Source organism: Rhinatrema bivittatum, chromosome 11 (assembly GCF_901001135.1).
Source record: "Rhinatrema bivittatum chromosome 11, aRhiBiv1.1, whole genome shotgun sequence".
NCBI lineage: Eukaryota > Metazoa > Chordata > Amphibia > Gymnophiona > Rhinatrematidae > Rhinatrema > Rhinatrema bivittatum.
The window spans coordinates 35,235,871-35,263,006 of NC_042625.1; the positions used below are offsets into that span (position 1 = coordinate 35,235,871).

Below are 27,136 nucleotides of genomic sequence, written 5' to 3' on the forward strand. Positions count from 1 at the left end.
GGGCTCTGGAGCCAATCAAATGATAGGCGGTAGTAACAATAGTAGTAGTAGTGAAGGTGTTTGAGTTCCTCCATTGAACGGATGATGAATGCGTGGGTTTTAAAGCAGTTTTGGATATAAATGTTTGTGGCAACTTGGCTGTATTTTAGCTTGTTCTACATTTTCTCGCAGTCTCGCCGTATTGTTGCTGAGATACAATGGCTAAAGGTATTTCCCCCCAGCTTTGTGTTCTAATGAACTTGTTTTCTCGTGTGTCCTATAAATAACACAAAGTGTTTGTTAACCATTGCAGCCTTTGCTTTCTTCGGGCTGTCTTGATTTTGTAAATTTAAGTTATGCAGAAAGATCCCACGCGTGTCAGATCAGCTTTACAAAGGCAGCAACGTGTAGTACCTCCACCCCCCCCCCCCCCCCCATGTTTTCCTGTCCTTTGAAAATCTGTAAGAGATTTTCTAAAAAGTTTCTCTGCTATGTGCTTTGAAAGACTAAGAAAACGAACCTTCCTTTTGCTATTGGGTGTAAAGGGGGAGGGGGCTGAGTCCTCACCTCCCTCCGTTTAACAAGACTGTAGAGTAGAGGGGTGAGGGACAGGTGTCTAACGGCAACCTACTGGCATTTGCAGCCTTGCTTTTGGAAGTAGGATATTATGAGTCTAATACTCCGCCCTTTGCAAATCTGAGTATTAAATCCCTATATACGAGCGATAAGTATGCATATGTAGGGAAAATAAATGCTGAGTGCTTTTAAAAAGATACTTTATTTTTAAGTTTTATATACTGACATTCTTACATCCAGTGTAAATCATACCGGTTTACATTAAACAGAATAGCAGGAAATAAATTTCCATAGTCTAATACAATGAACATTTCTAATTAAAATTGTTAACAAGCGAAAAGAAAATACTTAATACATGCTGGTAGCTTCATTGTTGCTATTCGGTGGAAATCTGCACCTACCATGGATCTTTGGTACAAACAGGTACCCAAAATAGCTTTAATAGAAAAGCTGACACTTATATTTATGATACGATCTGGAGTAGTTTCTAAGCCCGTTGGACAGCCGTGCAGTTAAAGTTGTATCACTTTTTATGCGGAGATATGTTCTCGATGGTACGTACTGAGGTAGAAATATGCATCTTACATACAGTTGTTTACCTGGTATTTCAGAGAGAGACACATGATCTTTTCGTGGTTGAAACCGTGCCTTGATTTTTTTAAGATGTGACTACCTTGCTGTATTACCTTTACTCAAAACACAAAGTAAAAAAAAAGTATGCATAGCTGGAGCTAACAAAAACTTAAATTCTTGTCAGAGTATACTAATCAAACAGCAGCATTGTCATAGTTTGGATAAGTGTAATCTGTTTTAGTGATCTCCTGATTCATCTTAATATCTCCAAATAAATCTTGTTAATTATATCTAGTGTTCTATGCTGAGACCAGTTCAGAAACAGGCCGATTCAGTAAAGGCTGCAGGAGAACAGGTGCCTGCTTTCCCAATGCGTGCCCAGCCACTTCTTTTGGGTGCATGATCCTATATTTAAATGAGGGATTTTATTTTATTTAGATTTATATTCCACTTTTCACTTTTCCACTTTTTTTTTTTTGTTCTTCAAAGTGGATTACATTCAGGTACTATAGGTATTTCCCTATCCCCAGAAGTTGTGCTAAAAGGAGGCGCTAGGGACAATTCTGTGCTCTTAGTGCCTCCTTGGCCCAGGAGAGGTGGCTCCGTCAGAGGTTCAGGAAATGGACGCTCAACTTTACGAGTGTCTGTTTTCTGAACCCGCTAACAGCAATCTGTTTGGAAAACAGATGCCAGTAAAATTGAGCATCCATTCTCTTAACGGAACCAGCTGGCACTTTTTTTTTTATCCTTTGGTTCCTCCGACAATATCGCTAGGATATTTATGAGCGTAAAATGTGCGAATTGGCCGCACATTTTACTTTCTGAATCCCGGATGACTAATAGTCTCATCAACATGTATTTGCATGTGACGCGCGCTATTAGTTTGCAGTGGGGTTTGGCTGCATGTTTTTGAGGTGCTGAACCCCTTACAGTATGAGGGGTAATAGATGCCCCATGAAAACATGCAGCCAAACCCATGTTAAACAGTGAGCATGGCCAAGTGCACTTTACAGGCCTGTAGGGCAACTGGCAAACTGGAAAGAAGCTACTTGTTGTAACTTCACATTCTTCCCTCCTAGATGTACTGGGCTGAGTGTCCAGTATCCTGTCATGCCCGCTGTGCCTGGGTTTTGGGTATCTCCATACCCTCTTCCTGCTGTTGGTGAGGCAGGTCCATAGGCTCCAGCTATTCACCTTTTTTTGTGCATGGTGCTCTCCGTCCTAAGTCACCACAGGCATGATCTCTTGTCTGTTGAACTGTGTATCTACTCCCCTTGACTGATCTTGGATGTGCACCAGGATTAGGGCAACCTGGATGCAGATCAAGTGGCTAACTTTACTATAAATACTTTCCTCACTAGTACATTTTATGACCACTTTCTTCCCCATGGTTTTAAAATAAACTTCTACATGAAAATCTATGTGAAAAGTTATCAACAAACATTTGACATTTTACCTCTTCCAAGCTAGTTGCAAGGAATTTTTACAATCAAATTTAAAGTTATGCTATTATAGTAATCTTATATTTTACAACCTACATACGAAACATGAAAGAGAGCATGTAAAGATGTATGGGGTTGAAGTTACTAGATTTTTTGTAAACTTGAGGCTCTTGTTCCTCTGATATTGCTAGCAACTTAGTATAGCATTCAAATAGTTTTGTAGAGATTCAGGGTGTCTCCCCCAGCAAAACATTGAGTGCTCTAATTAAAGTAAGCAATTTCCTGATATCTAAAGACACGTTCTTTGAAACTTCCTTACCAGAATGCTAGTGGCACATTACAAAGTATCAAGGATATGCCCTTTACAAAATGGGAATAGACAAGAGAGAAACCAAACCAGCCCTGTAAATGCTTCCTATCTGGAAGGCACAAGAACATGCCATACTGCATCAGACCAAGGGTCCATCAAGCCCAGAATCAGTCTCCAACAGTGGCCAATCCAGGCCATAAGAACCTCGCAAGTAGCCAAAAACTAAGTCTATTCCATGTTACTGTTGCTAATACTAGCAGTAGCTATTTTCTAAGTCCATTTAATAGCAGGTAATGGACTTCTCCTCCAAGAACTTATCCAATCCTTTTTTAAACACAGCTGCACTAACCACATCCTCTGGCAACAAATTCCAGAGTTTAATTGTGCGTTGAGTGAAAAAGCTTTCTCCGATTAGTTTTAAATGTGCCACATGCTAACTTCATGGAGCGCCCCCTAGTCCTTCTATTATCCAAAAGAGTAAATAACCAATTTACATTAACCCGTTCTAGACCTCTCATGATTTTTAAACAACTCTCATGGTCGTGTCCCCCCCCCCCCAAGATGTCTCTTCTCCAAGCTGAAAAGTCCTAACCTCTTTAGTCTTTCCTCATAGGGGAGCTGTTCCATCCCCTTTATCATTTTGATCGCCCTTCTCTGTACCTTCTCCATCGCAACTATCTTTTTTGAGATGCGGCAACCAGAATTGTACACAGTATTCAAGGTGTGGTCTCATCATGGAGAGATACAGAGGCATAATTACATTTTCTGTTTTATGCAACCCTTGTACTGTACTCATGAAGTCCAGAACATTTTATATTGATTAATACTCTTTCAGAAAATAGGATTGCCAATCTCTGGGTGTTTTGAGTTCTCCATCAAATGGTGTTAGGAGTTACAAAAGTTACTCATTTATACTTAAGTAAAAACTTAACTATTTTTACTTGTAGTTTACTTTTCCCCCCAGGCCTGGAAAATGCATCAGATAGACGAGCAAAGACTGTGCAGAGAATCCTGTATCCTTGCACTTACATAGATGGCCAGAAGCCCGTTGGTATATGGGGGAAAATGCTTGGTACATTTGGCCCAAGAAAATGAGGGCTTCTCTTTTTTTTTTTGTATGAAGACACAAACAGGGGCTGAATTAGTCAAAGTTAAAAAAAAAAAATAAAGTAAAATAAAATCCATGTGTAATTCTGTCCCAGTATCTATAGAGCAGGAAGTGAAACCATATTGAATGTGGAAACAGATGGTTAGTCCTTTTTGTCTGTTACCATGTGTCCAATACGTGAATACTGAGGGCCCCCCCTCGAACAATAAGGTGTGCTTGGATATGCAACCTGCCTTCCACTCACTTTTTTTTTTAAATAACATTGGAAATCTAACTTCAGGGGGAGTCATTTCTGGAGCTAATGCTAGTGTATGAGGATGACCCCTGGGCTGCAGGGGTTTTGTATTCAGATGGATGTATACATAGCATTTTTTAAATGCACAGAATGTGTACCTTTTTTAGTTACCATGCTTTAACTCTTGATGTATTATCTTACTGCACTGGGAATTCACTTTTTCTTTAGCGCATTATATCGGAGTCAATTTTGTGGTTCGGGTTTGTGTGTGTGTGTGTGTGGGGGGGGGGGGGGTATTTTTTAATGAAAACATAAACATGGGCGTGGAAGATGTCATCTAAATTATAAAATTTTTCCCATAAAATAAGGGTGGGGGGCGACCAAAGCCACGTCAGCAACGACGGCTAGAATAACGTTCCGTTTCCCCGGTAACCGCCCCGGAAGTGTGCGCGCATGCGTACGATTCCTGCTCGGCTCTCAGCTCCCGCCCCTCCCTCGCCCTCACTGCGGACCGAGCTGTCCTTTTAAACATGGCCGAGCTCTCGGCGTGCCCGCCCCGTGGCCGCCCGCAGTGAAAAGTGCATTTTTCCCTTCGCTCTTTAAATTAAGTGTTCTAGCTCCTACCATGCACATCCCGAAACTAAACCCGTCTCTTTGCAGGGAAGAAAATGTCCCGGCGGCCTAAAGAAGGGAAAGCAGAAGAGGTACCGACGCCTATGACGGGAAGGACCAATGAGAACCATCCGAAAATGAACGGGGTCAGGGCTCCATTTATTCACTGTTTCTCAGAATGTGCTCGGTTTGGATGGCTATATAGCGCGGAAAAGGCATGACTGCATTACATCTGTTGCCTAGTGCGAGAACTGCCAGAGCTGGGCTCCAAAACTTGCTTCAGGCTCCCAAGTCCTTGCGGACAGTGAGAGGCCTGCCATAATTCTCTGCAACATAAAAGGCTTGGTAAAGAGGTACAAACGCAGAGAAGCAAGCAAAGCTTTAGAGATGCGTCTTGGTTTAGGCTGGGAGATCATGTATACAGTCTGGCTACAGCTGTCAATGCTCTGGGGCCAGTGTAATAAAGCGCACTCGGAATAGGATACAGTTTAACCCCCACTTATGCACACCTTTTACTGCCGCTGCAGTAAGATGTTTTAACACAAAATGTGCGCAGGACAATTTGCATACAATGCCCTCCCCTGCAAATGCCAACATGGCATTAGTTATTACCCTTCCCCAGTGCAGGAAGGCGTAATGGCTCAACATGTGTTTTGGGCGCACGCATTTTTTTTTGCACAGACAATGGATTTGTGCACAAAACCATTTTTTGTACAGAAACAAAGCGTGTTTTCTGGAGAAGCCATACATACTAGAGAAGTGAGCACGGAGGTTATTTTGCATTTGAAGGAACATGCAAGCCTGTGTGAATAAATTGTACCCCCCCAACTCTCCCCGAGTTAAAATGCATGCTGAGCCTCTGCAAAAATCTGAGTGCAGATTTTAGCTCGTTTGCTTGTCTCATATCATTTACTTACTGTATCAACAAACTATTTTTACTGTGCAAGTTAATGTGAATTTCAGCATGATTTTTACCATGTATCTTATATCATGCCCTCTGCCTAATCTGGAGGCTAGGAACAGTTCATTATGGATGTTTTTCTTTGTCTATATTTCTCATACACTACTTTTTTTTTTTTAATATAGTGAGGATTAATTTTAGACTTGTAAACCATTTCCATTATTACTGATTATGCAGTATATACATTTATTAAATATTAATCTGTTACAATTTCACTCAAAGTAGTAGTTAAATACTTGAGTCAATAACTGTTTCATTTGAGATTGCCAACTCCAGTAAAAAAAAAATAATAATAATAAAATCCATATGTAATTCTGTCCCAGTATCTATAGAGCAGGAAGTGAAACCATATTGAATGTAGAAACAGATGGTTGTAACACAACCATATTGGTTGACAAGCTAAATTTATAAATGTAAACCTCATTTTTGTTTTGTTTTTTTTAAATCAAAACGTGCATCTTTCAAAATGTCATTTTGACCTTGGTTCTAAAAATGTTAGAACACTCAGGCAGATACAGTAAAACCTGCGAGAGAGCAGGCGCTCTGAGGCGAGTGCCCACTCTTCACGACGCGCGCACAGGCCACTCTCCTGTGCATGCGATTTAGTATGCAAATGAGGGCCTGCGGTAAAAAGAGGCGCTAGGGACACTAGTGAGTACCTAGCGTCTCTTTTTTTGACAGGAGCGGCGACTGTCAGCGAGTTTGACAGCCGACGCTCAATTTTGCCGGCGTTGGTTGTCAAACCCGCTGACAGCCACGGGTTCAGAAAACGGACACCAGCATAATTGAGCATCCATCTTCTGACCCACGGGCTGATTTTAACTTTTTTTTTTTTTTTAAATTGTGGGGGCCTCCAACTTAATATCGCTATGATATTAAGTCGGAGGGTGTACAGAAAAGCAGTTTTTTCTGCTTTTCTATACACTTCCCTGGCGCCGGCAGAAATTAACGCCAGCCTTTGGGCAGGCGTTAATTTTTGAAAGTAAAATGTGCGGCTTCGCTGCACATTTTGCTTTCTGGATCACGTGAGAATAACTAATAGGGCCATCAACATACATTTGCATGTTGCGGGCGCTATTTGTTTTGGGGGGGTTGGCCGCACGTTTGACGCACTATTACCCCTTACTGTATAAGGGGTAATAGTATAAGGGGTAAAGCTAGCGAGTTGAAAATGCGTGGCCAAACCCGGACTAACGGTGCTTATATTTCATTACATAAATATACCAAACTTTCAACTCTTTATACATATAAATACACCCAGCTTGCAAGGAACAGCGCATAGAACTCTAAAGAGAGAAAAAAAAAAAAGAAACATAGCAATGCAAATTGATATTGCATTAGTCTCCTAGAAGGGAAGAACCACAGAATTAGAAGCTATAAGAGAAAACTATTTTCTATTTCTTTTGTCTAACTTAAGTTTTTTAAAAATGTCCTTTGTGTACATGCAGAGTATTAATAAACTTGCTCTCTATAGGAGAATGTATTCCTTGGGCAGCCTAAAATCTACACCTATCTGAACCCCAATAAGTCTCCAAGCTCTCGCCCTCCACTTCAAGAAGAAAATTCATCTGCTCTGTTGGAGGTGAAATGTCAGGGGAAACCATTAAATGAAATGCACAAGAAAACAGAAGGTATGAAGGGCTTGTAGTCGTCGCTGGCTTTTAAAGTAAGATGCAGCAGGTCGTCTGCAGTTGTGTAAATTCTGGAATGCCATCTTGTGGCTAGGGTTTTCTTATTTGAGGTGTCAAACATGGAATAAATAAACTGAACTTTTTTTTTTTTTTTCATGAAATCTGTTCTGAGCATTCCTTTGGACAGCCTCTTGTCTTTGGGGAAACAACTCCCATTCCTCTTTGGTCAATCCACATTTTCCTCCTCTCTCAACCATCATAAGGATTGACAGTAATAGTTTTCAAATACAAGCTTTATTTGGATCTTAAAGCATGATTTGTAGGCCCATTCTTTTTATATTCCAGTACCTGAATGTAATCCACTTCAAAGTAGATTGCATTTAGGTACTGTGGGTATTTCCCTATGCCTAGGGTCACAAGGAGAGACAGTGGGACTTGAACACTAGTCTCCCTGGTTTGCATCCCGCTGCTCTAACCACTAGGCTACTCCCTTCCCAACACACTTGCAAAATTTTGATGATGCAAGGAAAATGCTGTGAGCAGGTAACTGTTGCTTGAATGATTCCTAACAACATAATTTTTTAAGGTACTCTTAGTTTTTACTCTATCAAGAAAAATAAAGGTCCTCCTAGCAGAAATAGCCAGGGTTCAAGTTCAGGTGCCACAATTTTAAGCACAAAGATTTCTTAGCTTAGCTGACTTAATTTTTCATTGGCATTAATGTGAATATGAGAACAGTGCACCAATTAAGTATGGAAGAGGCTAAATGGATATTATTGCAATGCGTGAAACCTTTTTGTTTTTAATTAAATCTATGCAAATTTGTATAACTGAGCTCCATAGGCAGGTTTGTATTCAATCCAATGTAACTTTTTTTTTTTTTTTATTTAGTACTTTGATTTATGAGTAAATAACTTAAAATTTTATATAGTAACATAGTAATGATGGCAGAAAGACCAAATGGTCCATCCATTCTGCCCAATAAGCTTGATCTTCTCCTGAGATCTGTGCTGCCATTAGAAATCTAGCAAGGGTGGTGGTATTTAATGTACAGAATAACCTTCTTATTCCACCTCACATGAGTACCACTTTCAGCATAAGTATTGGCATATCCTAATCCATTCTTGTTCAATCCCCTCTCTTTTCAATTAACTTGTATTAAATTGAGTGACTTGGGGCTGCTGTCTTATGATTGCACCGCATGCAAATCCATACTTCTGGCACTGATTGATCAGGTGGCCTTCCAGGTTTGCAGAGCAGTACTGTAAGAAGAGACTTCAGCTGCTGCCAAACGAGCTAAGAAATAGCTATTTAGGGTGCTCTGTGGTAATTCTGAAATGGACCAGGAGCATCTTAAGTGTCATAGCACAAAACCCATTTGCAGTTGGTGCAAACCACTTCAGGATGCTTTTCTATAATATTTGAGTTGGTGCACTTCATTGTTAGTACTGGAGACCTACACTTTATGGCAGGGAAAATTTGAATTTCCCTAGAACACACACAGCACCGATTAAAAGCAGTACAAATGTAAACAGCCTTTAGCCAGGGAGGATCTTTTGTGGTATCTTGGTGAAATATAGCAACAAATCACAAAGATAGGAGGACCACAGCTTTACAATAACTTTTTAGTACTTCTGTTGTATACTCTATTTACAGCCTTTTTCTTCCTCCATAGAAAAAAGAAACCTCACCAACTCTACGGAGCCCACTATAAAGTGTGAAGATCAGAAAGGTAAAGAGAGTGGATGTGCATCCGTAGAGCCTTTACATAACCAAAAACAAGAAACATCAGAAGTGCAGAAAAATGGAGCAGTGCTTGCTGGTGACAAAGTGGATGGAAAGCTAGAAACGGAGAAGCGGAGCCAACCAAAGCCTGTTCCACGGCGAAAGTAAGTGGTTGTGGGGTGTTTTGTTTTTTCTGTTTGTTTTTGTTTTTAATATAAGGTAGTGCAGCCAAATGGCACTGCATTACAGAGACATTTTAAATCATGTAGACTTGCTTCCTAGTTTGACTTCAGTGCACAGATCTCTTGTTGATCTGGGCCAGTTGGGTTTGATTATCTTACCAACAAGAGAGAATTTTGTGTCCTGGGAAGGAAGATTGATGTACTTCCCGTCCCCCTTGTTAGTGTCCGTTCCGTAGACCTCTGACTGATTCTTCCTCCCTCTTTCAACTTGAGTCTCCCGACTGAGGAAATTCCTTATAGAATGGGACTAATTGCATGCAGGATGAAGGGTATCCAAAAGCCCTAGAGCTGGCTTAGTATTTTAGACCACTGCTTTATGAAGAGGGACATTCTCTCCTGGTTTGAATGATGGGTATGGGCCTATGACCATTCCTTCATGCTTATCTTCCTTCCCTTCCCCCACCTTAATATCAAAAGTAAATCTTGGGCATGCGTACATGTTTGTTTTTCCTTAATGTTTAGAGCTCAAGGAAAGAATCCTCAGAATCGAAAGGTTACGGACTACTTTCCTGTTAGAAGAAGCTGTAGAAAGAGCAAAACCGAATTAAAGGTGGGTTTTCATGCTTTCTTGTAATTATCTTAAGCAGCAACACTAGAAATCTATTTTAGCTAATGATAGGTGCCAGTTAAAAGATTTAAGATCCTCCCTTTTATGACCAGTCAGTTTCCTCCTCCTCCTCCTTTTAAGCTTTTAGCTCAGTTGAAACTGGCCTAATTTGCAGTTAGCCAAGGGCTTTGTTTCCCTGTTATATAAACTTTCACTCTGTCTAGCCATTGCAGAAACAGCCCTTGGCCCAGGGCCATAGACCATGGCTCCCTCTGGAATATGTCAAACAGGCACCCTGAGTGCAGGTAGGTGATATCAACTGAGCAATGATTGGTAACTTTCCCCTTTCCCAGGGGCTGTGAATACTGCCTCTGCAGCATCTCTCTAGTCCTGGCTGGCCTGGGAAGCAGATATAAGAGCCAGAAATTAAAGCTCCTGCATAGCCCTGGACTGGCTCCCTACTTGTAAGTCTTTCTCCTGAGGGTAGGTTTAATATGGTCTTGAACAAAAGTTGCTTAACTTGCATTATTTGGCTACTCTTATCTGCCAACTTTGCTACCTGATGTAGCAAACTGCGATGCGGAACAAGCAGGTTTTATTATGTTTGTTAGACAGTACAGTCGCACTAACCCATTCATGTCTGGCGGCTCAGGTTTCCCTCTATTCACTGACTCAAAGTGAAATAGGAAAGGGTTGGTTAGCATGGAGTAGGTAACTCTTCCCTCCCCATAACTCTTATGTAGATCTATGGGCCTCTGGCACACACAACCCTCCATCTCTTTGCTGCTTAGCATTGAGGCGTCAGCAGCACCATTTTGATTCTGGCATTGTGGCTGGCAGGAGGGGAAACAAACTTGCTTTTGGCAGTAATGGGGAGGGGCATGGTGTATGCATGTGGGCCTGGGAGATCACCATCTGGTTAGGGGTGGGGCGGAGGGCATTCAGTGGGCCTGGGAATCCAATATTATTTTGTGTGGAGGAGGAAGGTGGAGAGTAGAATCAGACTTGTGGGGTGGGTTTTTGTTTTGGTGCTTTTTTTTTTTTTTTCAGGGGAAGTCTTTAAGGTCTGAATTTTAAAGCTGCTAAAGTTAAGTACACCTCCTGAGGGGTATTTAACTTTATAGTAGGCTGTGTTAAGCCTCTTGGATATTATACTGGATAGTATACAGTGTGGGATTATTTTTAATTCCTAATGAGGTGACTTTTAAATCGCCCACTTCTTGCTACTGGAGTACTTGTGTGGATGGTGGGGGATAGCAGTAATGTTAACGTGCATATAAATAGTGTAGTTAATGCCAAGAGACTAATAGCTGTTGCCTGCATGTATGTTCAGGTAAATGCTAGCACCTATTGGTACACTGCTCCCGAAAATTCTCCTACTAGCCACAATCATCTTGGGGGGGGGGGGGGGGGAAATCAAAGCAAGCTGGGTCACTACTGCTGGTCCTTATCGGCTCTCATGTGGACCTTATGTAACGTTTGGATACAGCATGGATGACTTGAGTGGACTTGGCAAGAGATTTTTAAAAGCAGGGGGTATTGTATAAGACTTTTTTCCCCAAAGATTGCTTCCTACAGTTCTTTGCTTTGCTTCTGCAGTCTGAAGAAAAGAGAAGAATAGATGAATTAATTGAAAGTGGGAAAGAAGAAGGCATGAAGGTAACTGGGGAGGGGATTGAGCAAAGACTACATCCATTACAAAATTGTTCCTTCTCACAGAATGAAAGACACTGAGCCATAGATGTAAGACAGAAAAACCCTTGAGCGTATTTTGGCCCACCGAGGGTCAGCAAGCTATACCTGCTAGTCAAATTTTATTAAAATAGCTGTTCCATTCTTCCAGTATTCTGTCTCATGATGACTTGGTGTTATGTCCACTCTGGGTGGAATTGGGAAGTTCTCCTCCTCTCCTTTACCATTTTATTTTGGTACTCGTGGTCTTGCAGGATGCACTGTGATAGATCAAAAAATCTTTGACCTAAATAAGGTTTGCAGCACTGTCTCTTGTTGCTATGGGTGCATACGTTCACTTGAGCTAGTTTTAGTATTTAATATTTTCTGTGACTGCTGCCACATAATCTTACAATATATATATTTTTCTTCTCTTTCTCAGATTGATATAATTGATGGTAAAGGCAGGGGAGTAATTGCAACCAAGAACTTTAGCAGAGGAGAATTTGTAGTAGAGTACCATGGGGATCTCATAGAGTTCACAGACGCAAAAAAGAGAGAAGCATTATATGCACAAGACTCCTCTACAGGCTGCTACATGTACTACTTTCAGTATCTAAGCAAAACGTACTGGTGAGTTGTCTTCTGTTCCGAAGGGATTGTCTCACTCTTAAACCTTATAATTGAAACCGTAAGGGCTTTTTCACACTATTTTTATAGTCAGACTTGTTTACATCAGTGTAATGCACTATAAAGAGAATCTTTACGTAGAGGCCAGCAGTACTTCCATGCGCAGGATGTGGGGCTGATTTCTGAAGCCCAGCATCTGCTCCTGGGTAAGGCACTGTTTGCAGCCCCCCGGGGGCAAAGGAGTCCCAACCTTTACACCACAGCAACACCCGGTGGCTCGGTTCTTGATTGGGGTTGTGGTGGCTCTCTCTGGCTCCTTGCTGAGGGGGAACCTGTGGAGGTTGGTTCCAGTTGAGATGGAAACACAAAGGAGCATGAGGACTCTGTTGGTCCAAAACACCCTCCAAGTAAGCATTTTCCTTTGTCCTTTAAAAGGACTGGAAAGCCTAGTGTTACACTAGAATCTTAATTCAGCACACCTGTATTGTTAGCAGCCAGTCTGCATAACCGTTGGGGCCAGGTAAAATGCAGCATGTATCCAACAGCAGAATTAATATACTGCCCCCATTCCTGTGCACTGCCATCTTTGATGGCCTAAGGCTGAGGCAACAAGGGCCTCCAGTTGTAGCTATCACCTTTTGTATGTTTTCCTAATGAGGCCTTACCATCATGCCACAGCCCTCCATAGGGGACCACAAAGTGAGGCACCTTGAATCCTAAGTGCTGGTGGTGTGCAAGGGCAGGTGCTGCCCTTTCATATTTTCCAGCACTAGGGACCAGGCCAACAGAACCGTTCTTGATGCTATTGAGAGAAAATTGAGTATCGCAAAGAGTATAGGCACTGTTAACTTTATCAAAATCAAATGCCCTTTAATACAACTTCATCTAACTGTCCCTTTGTCCTAAAATCAAAGGAGTGGAAGGTGTGTCTTTCAATTGGGACTAACTGCAAATAGCAATTCTGGCTGGTTATACTGCCAGTAATGCAGTTTTTTCCTTACCTCCTGATTTACCTTGCATGTCTTAGGTAAATAGTCAGCTGCTATCCTACTGGTTAGCCAGATAAACTTGTCTGGGATATTTCCGGATAACTAATACGCACCCGGCTAAGTATCTGGCTAACTAGACTTGCTCAATAGCACCTCTTTTAACCAGGTATCTATTTAGATAGATAAATAGCGATCCAGTTATGTGGTGACTGGAACACGGCCAAATATTCAAAGAGCGCGCCTTAGCCAGATAAGTTCAAACTTATCTAAGTGGCACTAAATATTGACCTCTATGTATCCAGCCATATGAGTGCCTGATTTGATATTGTGAAATGAGCAGTGAAGTTCTGGGCTTCTGCCAAAAAAAAAAAAAAGCTATAATCAGGTTTTACAATAGATTAGTAATAATTAGAATCTGCTACAGTTCATGTGTGGTTTTGTGTGTGTTTTTTTTTTATTTTTATAGTGTTGATGCTACCCAAGAGTCCCATCGTCTTGGAAGGTTAATTAATCACAGTAAAAATGGAAACTGTCACACAAAACTTCATGACATCAACGGCATACCTCATCTTATATTAATTGCCTCACAGGATATTAAAGTGGGTGAAGAACTATTATATGACTATGGTGACCGGAGTCGGGCTTCTATTGAAGCCCATCCTTGGTTGAAACACTAAATTATTTTTCTGTAGACTAAAACCAATAGGCTTGTTCATTTTTTTATTTTTTTTGGCGCGCCTGGTCTCTTATGGAATAGCTTTGCATGGTTTTAAAGGTTTTGCCTTTTGCCCATAGACTCTAAATAAAACAACAAAAAAAATTCCTACAGGATTTAAGATGGGCTTGAGCAGATGAGCTTAGACTTACCAACCCCCTTTTTATATTGAATTTTGTAACTTTTGCATATAGGTAAGTCTGAGCTTGCAAGCAGAGATTATGCAGGTTTTAATATAAATATATAACAAAAAATAAAATGTTGGGTTCACTGCTGCTGGATACTTTTTCCCATGTATAGACTTCCATAACCACAAGGTAACTCCAGCAAGGAACTTCTCTCTGCCCTAGCACTTCGAGACCCGGTGGGAGTCAGAATTTTATGGTAACCTAGGATTTCCCATCCACATTTAAGGATTTATCACCCAGACTGAGTTCTTGCCTTTTATTGCTTGAATCCAAATATGTCTGTTTTGTGACTAAGAATTGTTTGTGAATCAGTCTTACTGTACCATTACATTGAGTGCCTGGGGTTTCTTCCCCTCTCCTTGAAAGACTGTAATAATATTCTGGACTTGGTCAAGTAATGGTAAAGCTGAGGCACACAAAGAGGCTATTACAATGCACTTGTTTTACTTGATGCCAACCTCAACCTTAGCTGCTGGAAAAAGATCAAGTGCTCAGAACTGCTATGAATTAGATTACATTCTATGGACCTAAACAGCTTCTCTATGGCGGTTTCATTTCCTTCCCTCCATGGAAACACTGTGACAAAGTACTTGGAATTATATTATGGATGGAAGGTGGTGATGGACTTCCTGCAGCACTAGGCACTTGAATGCTTCAACAGGATGCATGCTCGGATGTTGGCCTTTGCTTCCCTAAACTGGCATTCAATAATACTCCCATTTTTTATTTTTCTTGGTTTGAAAACTTAGATTCTTGTTTTAATGTGAGAATTTTAATGTCTTGACTGTATAATACATGGCAAGGGTAAGTGATTTTTGCATTGTTTTAAGACATGAACTACTGTCAATATAAAGTATTTATTGCTAACAAAGTCAGTGTGTAATACTTGCGTCAGTCATTTTCTCTATCTGCTCCTATAAGTCATGATGGCATGTTACACTACTTTTCAAAAACGTATTGGTGTCCCAGTGCTTCTCCTCCTTCTACCAGGTCTCTGAGAGGCCTATTATGTCGCTATCTTTATTTAATGCCATACATACTAACTCTTCCCTCATTTTTTTAGACTTCTGGTATTTACATACAGATACATATTTTAAAGTATTTGGATGGCTCTGTTCTACTTTGCCTCTGTTTAAGCAGAGTAGATTCTGATAGCTATAATTCCCTCTATGTAAGAATAGCTTTTTTTTCTGCATGTTTATGGAAATTGATCACATGATGGTATACACTATTCTATCCTACCCCCTTCCAAAAAAAAAAATAGGTAGCAATAACCTACTTCTTAAACAGAAAATAATCTAGAAAACGTGGTTGCAATCTCTTCTACCATTGATGGTGGGGCCATGACAAAAGTGAAGGCATACAACACAGGCACAGATCAGGTAAGAAGACTGAGCACATTTTTCTACTTGGCCATCAGCCAAAGGCCTCTCCAGTAATGTGCACCTGTTAGTGTCCACTGAAGCAAGTATCTGCCTTAGGCCTAGCTGCAGTCTTTCAATTATGCTTGGAACTGTATAGGTAGTGTTAGAGATTGTCAACCTTTTTTTTTTTTTTATCTTTTATTTACCTTGCAATACAGTAGGAGGTATTTTCAAAAAGTGGTACAGGCCTTAGCCCACCTTGTGGAAGGAAAGCTGGCAGTTTTATCTGTACAGTTCATGGGCTTTATAATGCAGCATGAAACTGAGTCTGAACTGGGCCCAGTCAGCTTAAGACCAATAGTAACTTATGAGCAAAAGGAAATGGCCTAAAATAAAGTAACAAGTGAAGCAGGACAGTGAACTTGGCATGGATAAGGAGAGATTTGCTCCTAAACAAGCCTATTCCCTCTAAAGCTACATATTTGTAGATAAGAGCAAGCCTTTCTGGCAGACTGCAGTGATATCATTGTTCCTCATGCCACACCTGCTATTATTGTATGATGATGTGAAGGTTTGAGCCCAACTAAAAAATGTTTAGTGGATGACTGTGCATGAAGCTTTTTTTGCTTTCCCTGCCCTTCCCCAACAGGTTCCTGTTGTAAGTACAGACAAATCAAGCATCAGTCGTAGTTGCAAACTTCAAAATACAGCTTATTTAAAACAGATACAAAAGTTTGATACATCAATTCTTCAAAAATAAGAGCACTATGTGCAGTACAACCAAAGCTTCTAGTCACACAAACTTTTTTTTTTTTTCAGGCATGTTGGTAGAAAAAAAATCAATCTTCCACCCCGCGCTCAGAAATGATTCACTTACGCTTGCTTTCCTTGTTTAAAAGCGAACCTGTAAAGAGTGGGGGGAAAAGAAGCTTCAGTCACTAATACAAATACTGCAATCCCATTGCTTATTTTAAGCAATGTACTACATACAGTACATAGTAATGTATGCACTACTGTGCTTTTGAAACATATACAAATGCAACATTATGTAACCAAATTTAGCAGAAAATTGAGAAATAAAAACTGTTCATGTTAAAACAGATGTGTATAGTAAGATCTAGTGTATTTAAAAAAATATATATATATTTCTATTGTTGTTGGAGCCCGTGCTCTGTTTGCATGGAACTGCTTATCTTGGCCTTAGAGTGAGCTGATCGCAGCCTGTAGCTTTCAATTGCTCAAACTAAAAAAGGGTTCTGCTGCGGAGATCTTATTTTATTATGTCATTGATAGCTCAAATGTAAAAAGTATTAGTACTGCTTTGTTGCTTGAACCCTTTTTTCCAATACTTACAATCGTTTTATGATTGTGTTCTCTTCATTACTTCCAGCAGGTTTTTTTGCATGGGAGACACTGGATTCATTTTGCACTGTTACAACCTTTTCTTCATCTGCAGGAATAATCCCACTGGAAAAATATAGATGAATTTACTTTATATTGCTTGATCTTTATTCTGATTTTGCTAAGATAGGTGTATGTAAACCTTCTGTATTTTTTCAACTTTCCAGTCTGCAAATAACAGCTGGAGCAGTCACAGTATTGTTTAAATACCTATGCACTGGCAGTGATGGCAAACTCCAGTCCGCGAGTGCCACAAACAGGCCAGCTTTTCAGGATATTTACAATGAATATGCATGAGAAAGATTTGAATGTATTGCCTCAATTTATATGCAAATCTATCTCAGGCATATTCATTGTAGATATCCCGACAACCTGGCCTGTTTGTAGCACTCGAGGACTGGAGGGTGCAAATATGGAACATCTTTCTTGTAGAAAACTGAACAAAACCACTTGGCAGATATAAAATAACATATCCACTTCGGCCTTAGCTGAGTGAAGAATAAAGAGGGATAGATTTTTATTTTTGGTTAATCACTGTGCAACAACTAATCAAAGAATGTTAGTAGAGAAAACGAAGAGAAATCTCTCTACAAGGGTTGAGAAGAAAATATAGGCATACCAGCTACAGTGCTAAAATCTTATTAAAAATGCCCTGAAATGATCACTATAAAGTATTTCTCTTTCTTGTAGTTCTCAGGGCTCAGTAGGAAAGCCTAATCTATGAGGTGCTCTCTTACTGGCTCTATGGCCAGTCAAAAGAAGAAAAGAGGAAGGCGGAAAGAGTTTTATTACTCTTACCATTCATTTGTTTGGGTTTTTTTTGTTAAAAGTACAAAACTAATGCTAGTGAAATACCTCTTGTAACACTGTAGCTCCTCTTGGACAACAAGCAGTTGAGCTTTGAGTTGGTTCCGTTCCTGCAATACATCCCTCAGCTCCTGTAATGTGAACCGAGGGCGGTTGGGATCGTTCATATCTACTATTAGTTTGTCTGGTCCAAGGTTTGGCTAAAAATAAAATGTAATTGTTTTGGATTTAGTCTTGCAGTAAGAGACTGCCTTTCAACACTGATTAAAGCAGGAAACCAAAATGTTTCTTGGTGGCAGTGGTCACTTTGTCAGGTTCCCAAGGTGGAGCCTTTTAGCACTGACTTTAAGAAAATTACTACTGTTTGGTGGTTACATACACCAGCAAAGATAACACTCTAGTTTTAGTACCTCCTAATTTTTTTTATTTTTACTACAGTCTGACATATTTCCATTAACCACAGACTTTCACTAACACCAGAAGCATCATTGGATATTTATGAGATATGAAGCGGAGGGAGGAAGATTCCACCTTTGATAGTGATATGGGAGGTGAAAGAGGTGCCACTGGAAGGATGAAGATGGGTGGGCTGGCTTACATAAACACAGAAATGATGGCAGAAAAGGACCAAACAGTCCATCCAGTCAGCCTAGCAAGCTTGTGATAGCATCAAAAGTATCAAGCTTATTGCTTAAGGGTAGTAACAGCCCCATCAGCAAGTTACACCCACTCTTACTTGTTTACCCAGTCCTTAAAATTTAGTGTCCTCATTGCTTGCTGTCTGAGTACGATTCTCCCCCTCCCCTCCCCCTCATTAAAGCAGAGAGCAATATTGAAGTTGCATCAACAGTATGAAGGCCTATTGGTTAAGGGTAGCAACCTCCACACAGCAAGTTACCTCCATGCACTTCCCTCTTCATTTCCATTCTTTAGTCCCTAGGGATCCACCATGCCCCTTTGAAATCTTTCACGGTTTTTGTCTTCACCACCTCTGGTAGAAGGGCGTTCCAGGCATCCACCACGCTCTCCGTGAAGAAATATTTCACGATGTTGGTTCTGAGTCTTCCTCCCTGGAGTTTCATTTTGTGACCCCCCTAGTTCTGCTAATTTCTTTCCAACTGAGGTGGTTTGTTGCTTGTGCATCATTAAAACCTTTCAGGTGGCTGAAGGTCTGTATCATATCTCCCCTGCACCTCCTCTCCTCCAGGGTGTACATATTTAGATCTTTCAACCTCTCCTCATAAGTCATTCAGGGAGACCCCCCCCCCCATTTTTGTCGCCCTTCTCTGGACAGCCTCCATCCTGTCTCTGTCTCCTTTGAGATTCGGTCTCCAGAACTGAACATGATACTCCAGATGTGACCTCACCAAGGACTTGTACAAGGGCATTATCACCTCCTTTTTCCTACTGGTTATTCCTCTTGATATGGCCCAGCATTCTTCTGGCTTTAGCTATCACCTTATCACATAGTGTCTAGTGATCTGAAGATGGTGAAGTAAAACACCCCAAGGTCCCTCTCTTGCTCTGTGCACAGCAGTCCTTCACCCCCCCATCACATACATCTCTTTTGGATTACCACAGCCCAGCTGCATGACTTTGCACTTCTTGGCATTGAATCCCAGCTGCCACGTCTTCAACCACCATTCAAGCTTCCTTAAATCACGTCTCATTCTCTCTATTCCTGCCGGCGTGTCCAAGCTGTTGCAGATCTTAGTATCATCTGCAAAAAGACAAAAACTTTTATCCCTTCCGCAATTTCGCTCTCAAAGATATTGAACAGAACCGGTCCCATCACTGATCCGTGTGGCCCTCCACTTAACACTATTCTCTCTTCAGAGTAGGTTCCGTTTACCATCATACACTGCCATCTATCCATCAACCAGTTTGTAATCCACTCCAACACCTTTGTGCTTACTCCCAAGCTTCTCCACATCAAGCGCTCTTCCTCAAGCCACTTTAGTCACCCAATCAAAAAGAAAATCAAATTTGTCTGACAGCATCTTCCCCTGGTGAATCTATGCTGCTTCGGGTTGAGCAACCCACTGGATTGTAGATGGTTCACTATCCTTTCCTTCAGCAGAGTCTCCATTAATTTTCCCATCACCGAGGTGAGGCTAACCAGCCTGTAGTTTCCAGCCTCCTCTCTGCTCCCACTCTTGTGAAACAGGACCACCAACACTCTTCTCCAATCTTGTAGCATCACTCCGATTTCCTGGGATCTGTTGAACAAGTCTTGCAGCGGACCCGCTAGCACCTCTCTGAGCTCCCTCAGTATCCTGGGATGAATCTTATCAGGCCCCATGGCTTTGTCCACTTTCAGTTTTCCTAGTTCTTCCCATACATTCTCTTCTGTAAATGGAGTTTGTCTATTCCACCCCCCTCCAATATCTTGTTAATTAGGGATGGTCCCTCTCCAGGGACTTCTTTAGTGAAACACCAAACTGAAATAATTGTTTAATGTTTCTACCTTTTCTTTGTTTCTCTCCGCACATTGATCCCTGTCACCTTTCAGTTTCACTATACTACTTTGGAGCTTTCTCCTTTTTCTGATGTATCTGAAAAATGTTTTTTCCCCTCTCTTTACCTCTTTGGCAATACTTTCTTCCACCTGACTTTTTGCTTTCTTTGTCTCCCTCAGTTTCACCAGATATTCTTCCTTTGTTCCTCTTTTTGGGATCCTTTATATTTCTTGAATGCTGTTCTTTTTACTTTTATTTTATCAGCCACCTCCTTTGAGAACAAGCTGGGTTTCTTATTTCTCTTGCTTTTGTTTACTTTTCTAACAGATAGATTAGTTGCCTTAGTAATTACTCCTTTTAGTTTGGACCACTGTTCCACCTCTCTCATTTTCTCCCAGTCTTCAAGTTCTGCCGCCAGATACTTCCCCATTTCCATAAAGTCTATATTTTTGAAGTTCAAAACTCAGGTCTTCATGTGACTTCTCAGATCCTATTTCCAATATCGAACCATACCCTTAGGTGCCTGGGTGTTGGTCTCCCTCAGCAATTCAGTCTCTTTTACAATTGAAAGGCCTGTCTCATGGCTTGAACAGAGATCACTTCCACCTCCCATCTACAACAGCAGAAGACAAGAAATGATGTGGTCAAACTGTGGCCTGTGCTTTTCATCTACAAAAAGACCAGACTTGTGGAGGCAAACGAAAGTGGTACTTGCTAAAACTATGACCAGACTAAACAAACAAACAAAAAAATTACAGACCTTACAGGAAGGTCCAAATTTTTACTAATTTTTTTTTTTTTTGTAGACTGCCTCTATATTGATGGGTGGTTGGCAAACCTGCTCCAGAAATCTCTATCTGGCCAGAAACAAGTGGAGAGTGGAGGTTGAATTCCATGTGGGAAATTGATCTACTTGGGGTAGATGTGCATACAGTTGCTGTGGGGCAGACAGGATGACACCCATTTTAGTCTTTATCTGGCATCATTTGCTGTTATTAGATGATGGCAGACTACAATTCATGTATAATAATAAATCCTTGCTCTAAACAGTACATGTATGAATATATAAGAAATAATTGACAACCCTAATATCAAAGATAACACTTTATATATTACAATACAATCTATCCTACTAAAAAAATTACATCAAGACAATATATAATATGACCCTAAAAAACAGTTACATCTACACCCACAAACACAGAGTGATTTTCATTATTGCTTTTCACTGTTGTGCTCCATCTAGCTAACAGGGGTTCAGTTTACCAGATGATTCAAATCACTCTGTTTCTTATAACTCAATTACTGCAGGATAAAATGGGATGTAAAGCTCAGGATGTCCCATGCTGTCTGAAATACTTCTCATCCTGGGAGCAGGCAGTATTTTCTACTCACCTGCCCCTTATTTCCTAGCGCCCCTTCCTTCAACAGTCGCTCCAGCTCCATCTTCAGATTGTCTCTTTCCAGTCTCAGCTCCTCCGTGCTCAGGCTGCACTGGTTCACCAGGGCTTCCAGCAGTTCCAGGACGCGAACAATTTTAAACTGCAGCTCGGAGACTTTGCCAGCCTGCCCCTGGGAGTCGCCGCCGCCGATCTTCAGCAGGTCCCTGCCGATCACGTAGGAGATGTCGTAGACGTCTTCCACGGTGAGCTGGAAAGGATCCTTCTCCAGGGCCAGCTCCGGGCCACCTTCCGGATCCTCCATGGCGAGCACTGATGGGAGGGCCGCGCGGCTCTGCCCAGCAGCCCGCGGCCTCTCAGCTGCTTACTTCCTGCTCCGAGGAACTTTCAGCTGATACTGAAGAGCTGCAACTTTCGGCCTGACGTTAGTCGGACCCGTGGCTTCTTGGGGGAGTTTCCATGGAAACGCCCTCACCTAACTCCACCTCCGTCACTTTCCCTTCCTCCGTTCTTGTACGGAGTCGCCCAATGATGTTTCACGGCAAGGCACAATGGGCGGGACAAGCGTTCCAAGCCTCGTTTTCAGTGTGAAGGAAGTAGGCTGGCGATTGGTTGAATGGGCTGCGTCCCGATTCAGAGCGAGGCTTGGGCTGCGTCCGCATCTTGGGAAGTTGTGGTGGGTGAGAAGACAGCTGCGGTAAGAAGTTGTTTAGTTCCGGTGGGTGTTCTGTAGCCAAGCGCTCCCTGTCTGCGACGCGGGTCCCTTCCCCAACCCTGCACCGCCGCTAGACTCGCGATTTGCTCGGTCTGCTGTGGCCAAGCTTTGTGAGCTACAGGGCAACGTGGCCCAGCAATTATCCTATCTCCGTATTAAAAAAACCCCCCTTATTTTCAATTGTCGTGAATCAAAAATTATGCTCTCTGGTCTACAGTCAGGTTTCCAATAATTCTTTAAAAAAAAGTTGTTTGTTTTTTGTATTTTAGTTCACAGTACTAGTATTACCCTCCATAGTGGAATGTATGTTATCCGATAGACGAAATCTTTCTGTAAACATTGAACTACAATGTGCAGCAAACAGGTTTCCTTTGTTTTGTCTCGTTCTAGCTATATGTATTGATGTCGTATTTGGTTATAGTAAAGAGAGCTTTTTTCTTTTTTTAAGATTATAAATATCAACAGTTAGCTTTGTGTTCCAGTGCCTAAAAGAATTAGTGAACTTAACCAATAAGCCTGTTGTTAAAGAAATATCTTTGCATACTACCACAGAGAGAATTCTGTCACTAGATTGTCTAATACATTACTGATATAATTACTATAATATTGCTTATAAAATGAACACATTCAAAAGTAGCTTGGTAACAAGACTGTTTATTGCAAAGGCACTGTGAGCTAGATCACACTGTACTTGCTGTTTGAATAAAATTGTTTTTATTTTGCCTGCAGAAAATGAACGAATGGACTCCTATAGCAAGGGATTACAATCCTTTGAAGGCTGGCAGCATTGATGGCACTGATGAGGAGCCCCATGATCGTGCTATTTGGAGGGCAATATTGACACGATATGTCCCAAATAAAGGAGTTACTGGAGACCCCCATCTTACCCTTTTTGTATCGAGATTAAGTCTACAGACAGATGAGGAAAAGATAAAAGAAGTCTTCTCCAGATACGGAGACATTCGGAGGATACGGCTTGTGAAGGACTTGGTCACTGGTTTCTCAAAGGGCTATGCATTCATAGAATACAAAGAAGAGCGTGCATTACTCAAAGCATACAGAGATGCCAATAAATTAGTGATTGACCAGAATGAAGTATTTGTAGACTTTGAATTGGAGAGAACACTCAGTGGTTGGATTCCTCGGAGACTTGGGGGTGGCTTTGGCGGTAAAAAGGAGTCTGGGCAACTGAGATTTGGAGGTCGGGACAGACCTTTCCGGAAACCCATCAACTTGCCAGCAATGAAAAACAATATCTATGCAGAGGGACAACTAGAGAGAAGTGAGAGATCTCGTTCTAGAGAGAGAGTACGAAAATGGCGAGAGAGAGGCCGAGATCATGAAAGAAAGAGAGACAGAAGATGGCAAGAGAGAGGGAGAGCACAAACCTGGGGTGAAAATGAGAGAGAGCGAGAGAGAGACTCAAAAGATGAAAGGACCCCCAGTAGGGAGAGAAAAGGTAGGGACAAGCAGAGAAGAGAGAAGAAGAGAGAAAGGAGCAGAGACAGGGATCCTAAAAAGTGAAAACATGCTCAGCATAAGCAAATAAAATATCATGCTGTAAATTAAACCAGATTCAATGAAAAGTCAAGCTCTAGAATATTACGACTCTTGTGCTCCTGAGTTCAGGGCTAACACTTAAAACTGATCCAGCAGAAAGTGTAAGCTTCATCCTTTTGAATCTCCTTGAGTAAGCAGGTGCACTACAATGCAGGTGGGATATAAATATTTGAATAGTAGCAGTGGCTGCTAACCTGGCTGACTTCTGAAACTTTTCTTCGCTTTGATGGTGTGTGAAGTATTAAGTACAATAATTTAATATACTGATATTGTCTCTGTATTGGAGCTGAGTAAAGAGAGAGCTGTATGGTTGCAGTTTAAACTGATGGAATATTTTTCAATAAAATTCCAGGTTTTGCAAAAATTGTTCAGTTTATACTTATTTTCACCCTAACTTTGTACCACTCAACAGGAAGAATATTGTTTTGGTACTGTAGAAATTGACTCGCCTGGCCTTCCCCCACACCAAGTCATTCACCAGCTGTTACGGCCACCGGCTGCAGCAGTCCGTGACCGGGACCGGCCACTCACCCGCGGCATCGGGCCCTTCCTGGGACGGCTGCAGGAACTGACAGCCGTCGCTGAGATTTCTTCGCGGCATGCTGAATCCAAGATGGCCACCATTCAGCTGACTCCGCTCCCGCCGGGCCTCCTAGAGCCGCACGCGCAGCTGCTGATGTGATTTAAAGGGGCCATGACAGGAAATGGTCATGGCTCCTCTTCGGGACTTCTTCCTGGTGCCCTGTATTTAAGGCAAGGTCTGCTCCTCAGACCTTGCCTTGGTATCTTGGCTCTTGGTTCGCTCTTGTGCCTTGAGTTCTTGGTCCGCAGCCTGCTCGTCTGGTTCCTGTTCATCTTGGTCCTTGTTCCTGGTTTTCCCCTTGTTGGACGGATTTCTTCTGGCTTCGACCCCTGGACCGGCTTCCGACCAGTCTTCTGGCTTCGACCCCTGGACCGGCTTCTGACCTTTCTCTGAAGAGCTTCACTTGAATCAACTTCGACCTGCTGGAGGCGCCAGCCATCTGGACTACACGACCTGCAGGAGGCGCCTGCATCCAGATCTTCTTCGGTCTCCAGGGAGTCTCCTATGTCCCAGCGGCCGGGTTCCCATGGGCTCCTCCTGGGAGAATCACGAGCTTCCAGGGTGAGGTCTTCATTCCCACCTCTACATCACCAGGCCTCACTTTCCGACGGTAGGGACCTAGAGAGTTTACTCTCCTAGGTAGCGCTGACTCTACCTCGGACCAAGGGTTCACTGCCAGATCCGTAACACCAGCATGCTCCTGTTCTCGTTTTCTGGACCTTTCCCACCGGCATAGGAGGTTGAGCGGTGCTTCATACTTCTGTGCCCGCTAAAATAATTCCTGATAGTTTTCTGGAAACAAATAGCCATGTTTTGCATTGATTTTCTCCTCTTTGTTGTGCTAATAAACACTAACTTCTCATGAAAAATAAAATAACTGTACAGAAAGATCCTTGGGTGGAAAGAAGACCCTGAACTGGAGATGTTACACATTCCTTCTACAGTTTGAGCAGCCATTTCATTCCTTGTTCTCCCAGAAAGTAACCTTTAGTGTTTATTGTGGCTACAATCAAGGTTTAACTCTTCCATCCTACTCCAGACCTTAGCCAGTAGGAGGCATCTGATATTTGTCATTATGGTGACTTTTTTTACTGAAATGTGTATTTAAGTTGAAATCCATCAAAATGATTATATTTTCACATAAAAATTTAAACCTTTTTCTAGTACACAGAGAAATGTATTTGTTTCCTCAAGGGACAAGTTTGGCAGTCATTCTGCCAGCATTAGAAAATACACTTTCAGAATGGTTAATGTTGTTGTAGACAAGGAGGTATTAACAAAATTTCTGCTGTGGGATACTAATACTTAATATTCTTTCCAAGATCTTTTGTTTACCAAACAGTAATGAGCATGAGGAAATCCATTGTTGACTCAGTGGTGAAACAGCAACAGAAACCTGGTATTTCCTCGGAGAAATTAGTGCACAAAGCTGGACAAAGTAGCCTGCATGGGGAGACTTGCTGTAGCACCTCAATGATCCTCTTTTAAAATAAAAGAGAATTAAAAGGGAAAAAAAGATGTCAGTTTTGACCATAGTCCAGTACACTGTATGATACCATAAGAATTTTTAAGATAGGATGAATTGAATCAAAGTTAATTTAACTATCTGTTGCTGGTATGTTTGCGGCTTGGATATTTTTAATTCTCTTAAAATTGACATGGCCTCTTTAAAATAGCAATACGGTATGGGGAATTCCAAGATGGCGGCATGATCGGTCGCATTTTCAGCTGCTCCTCCTCAATTTCCTCAATTCGTTTTCCTCTAAGATTATGCCGCACAAGAGGAAGGGTCAAATGAGGGTTTTCCTTTCTGAGCTCTCGCTCTTGCCGCACCAGCGGTCTATCCTTGAATAAGCTTCCTCTACTCCAGAATTGTGGGCATTGAGCCCCATTGGCAGGATGGGGAGAGGAGCCCTATCTACGCCTGGGGAGGTTTCCCTCAGCCCGCCGCTAGACTAGCCTGCCTGCTAGAAGAACACCGACCACGTTTGGGAGCTCGAGTTGATGACATCACAGCTGCTACTCGAGAGGACGGAGTCGCCGGCGTTTCCTCTGAGGGGGAAAGTAACCCCGTACCGTCCCCATAGTGGGATCTTGTTTCAGAGGCGAGAATCGTTGAAGGCGACTTTGACCCAGGTTTGACATCAGAGGGGAGGTTGCCGGCAGCTCACGCTGCTCCAGATGGTGAGCATATTGTTTCGCTTGTTAAACCAGCAGTGGTTACATTAGATTCACTTTGGGACTTGATTTATCAAAATGCACTAAATATATATATATATATATATATATATATATCTATCTAGTGTGAGGGCATTATGGCTAGGTGCTCTCTATAGGGCTTCGCAATACAGTGAACCCAGCCCACTCCCGCCCCTAACTCCTCCTCTTTTTCAGATTTGTATTGCACCATGCGTTTTGGTGGTATCGCATGCGTTAAAGATGCTTAACGCATGCGAAAATGCCACAAAGCTATTTGATAAATGACCCCGTAAACTAGGTCCAGTGAGGAGGTGGCTGAGCCAAACGAGGGCCACCTTGATATTTTGACTGAAAATGACTTCAAGAAAATGCACCTCTTTAAAGCCGGCTCATGAAGAAAGGCAAATGCTGTTCTGGAGAACACCCAGTCCAATGTGCTGCCTTGTGCCACTTTATTATGGTGGGGAGGAAACTGATGTACACAAATAATTACCATCCAATAAAACACACTTTC

At 41.8% G+C, this 27,136-nt stretch overlaps 3 protein-coding genes across 7 annotated transcripts; 2 read left to right on the forward strand and 1 right to left on the reverse strand.

Annotated features, from left to right (window-relative positions):
* Positions 1-15,395, forward strand: KMT5A (lysine methyltransferase 5A). Its single transcript, XM_029571003.1, has 8 exons — positions 1-207; positions 4,884-4,981; positions 7,271-7,427; positions 9,103-9,316; positions 9,857-9,944; positions 11,541-11,600; positions 12,055-12,245; positions 13,698-15,395. Exons 1-8 carry the CDS (start codon positions 198-200, stop codon positions 13,906-13,908), a joined length of 1,029 nt encoding a protein of 342 aa, XP_029426863.1. The 5' UTR covers positions 1-197; the 3' UTR covers positions 13,909-15,395.
* Positions 12,114-27,116, forward strand: SNRNP35 (small nuclear ribonucleoprotein U11/U12 subunit 35). 5 transcript variants are annotated; one of them, XM_029571008.1, is made up of 2 exons: positions 12,114-12,245; positions 23,010-27,116. In XM_029571008.1, exon 2 carries the CDS (start codon positions 23,013-23,015, stop codon positions 23,802-23,804), a length of 792 nt encoding a protein of 263 aa, XP_029426868.1. In that variant the 5' UTR covers positions 12,114-12,245; positions 23,010-23,012; the 3' UTR covers positions 23,805-27,116. The 5 variants fall into 5 exon arrangements, with proteins under 5 accessions (XP_029426868.1, XP_029426866.1, XP_029426864.1 ...); XM_029571006.1 differs by lacking the exon at positions 12,114-12,245 and adding an exon at positions 22,108-22,262; XM_029571004.1 differs by lacking the exon at positions 12,114-12,245 and adding an exon at positions 22,151-22,283.
* RILPL2 (Rab interacting lysosomal protein like 2) lies at positions 15,642-22,065 on the reverse strand. The gene is made up of 4 exons (XM_029571010.1): positions 21,561-22,065; positions 17,755-17,906; positions 16,852-16,965; positions 15,642-16,402 (listed from the first exon to the last, which is right to left on the reverse strand). The coding sequence occupies exons 1-4, from the start codon at positions 21,867-21,869 to the stop codon at positions 16,372-16,374; spliced, it is 606 nt and encodes a 201-aa protein (XP_029426870.1). The 5' UTR covers positions 21,870-22,065; the 3' UTR covers positions 15,642-16,371.
* Positions 27,117-27,136: the final 20 nt, after the last annotated feature.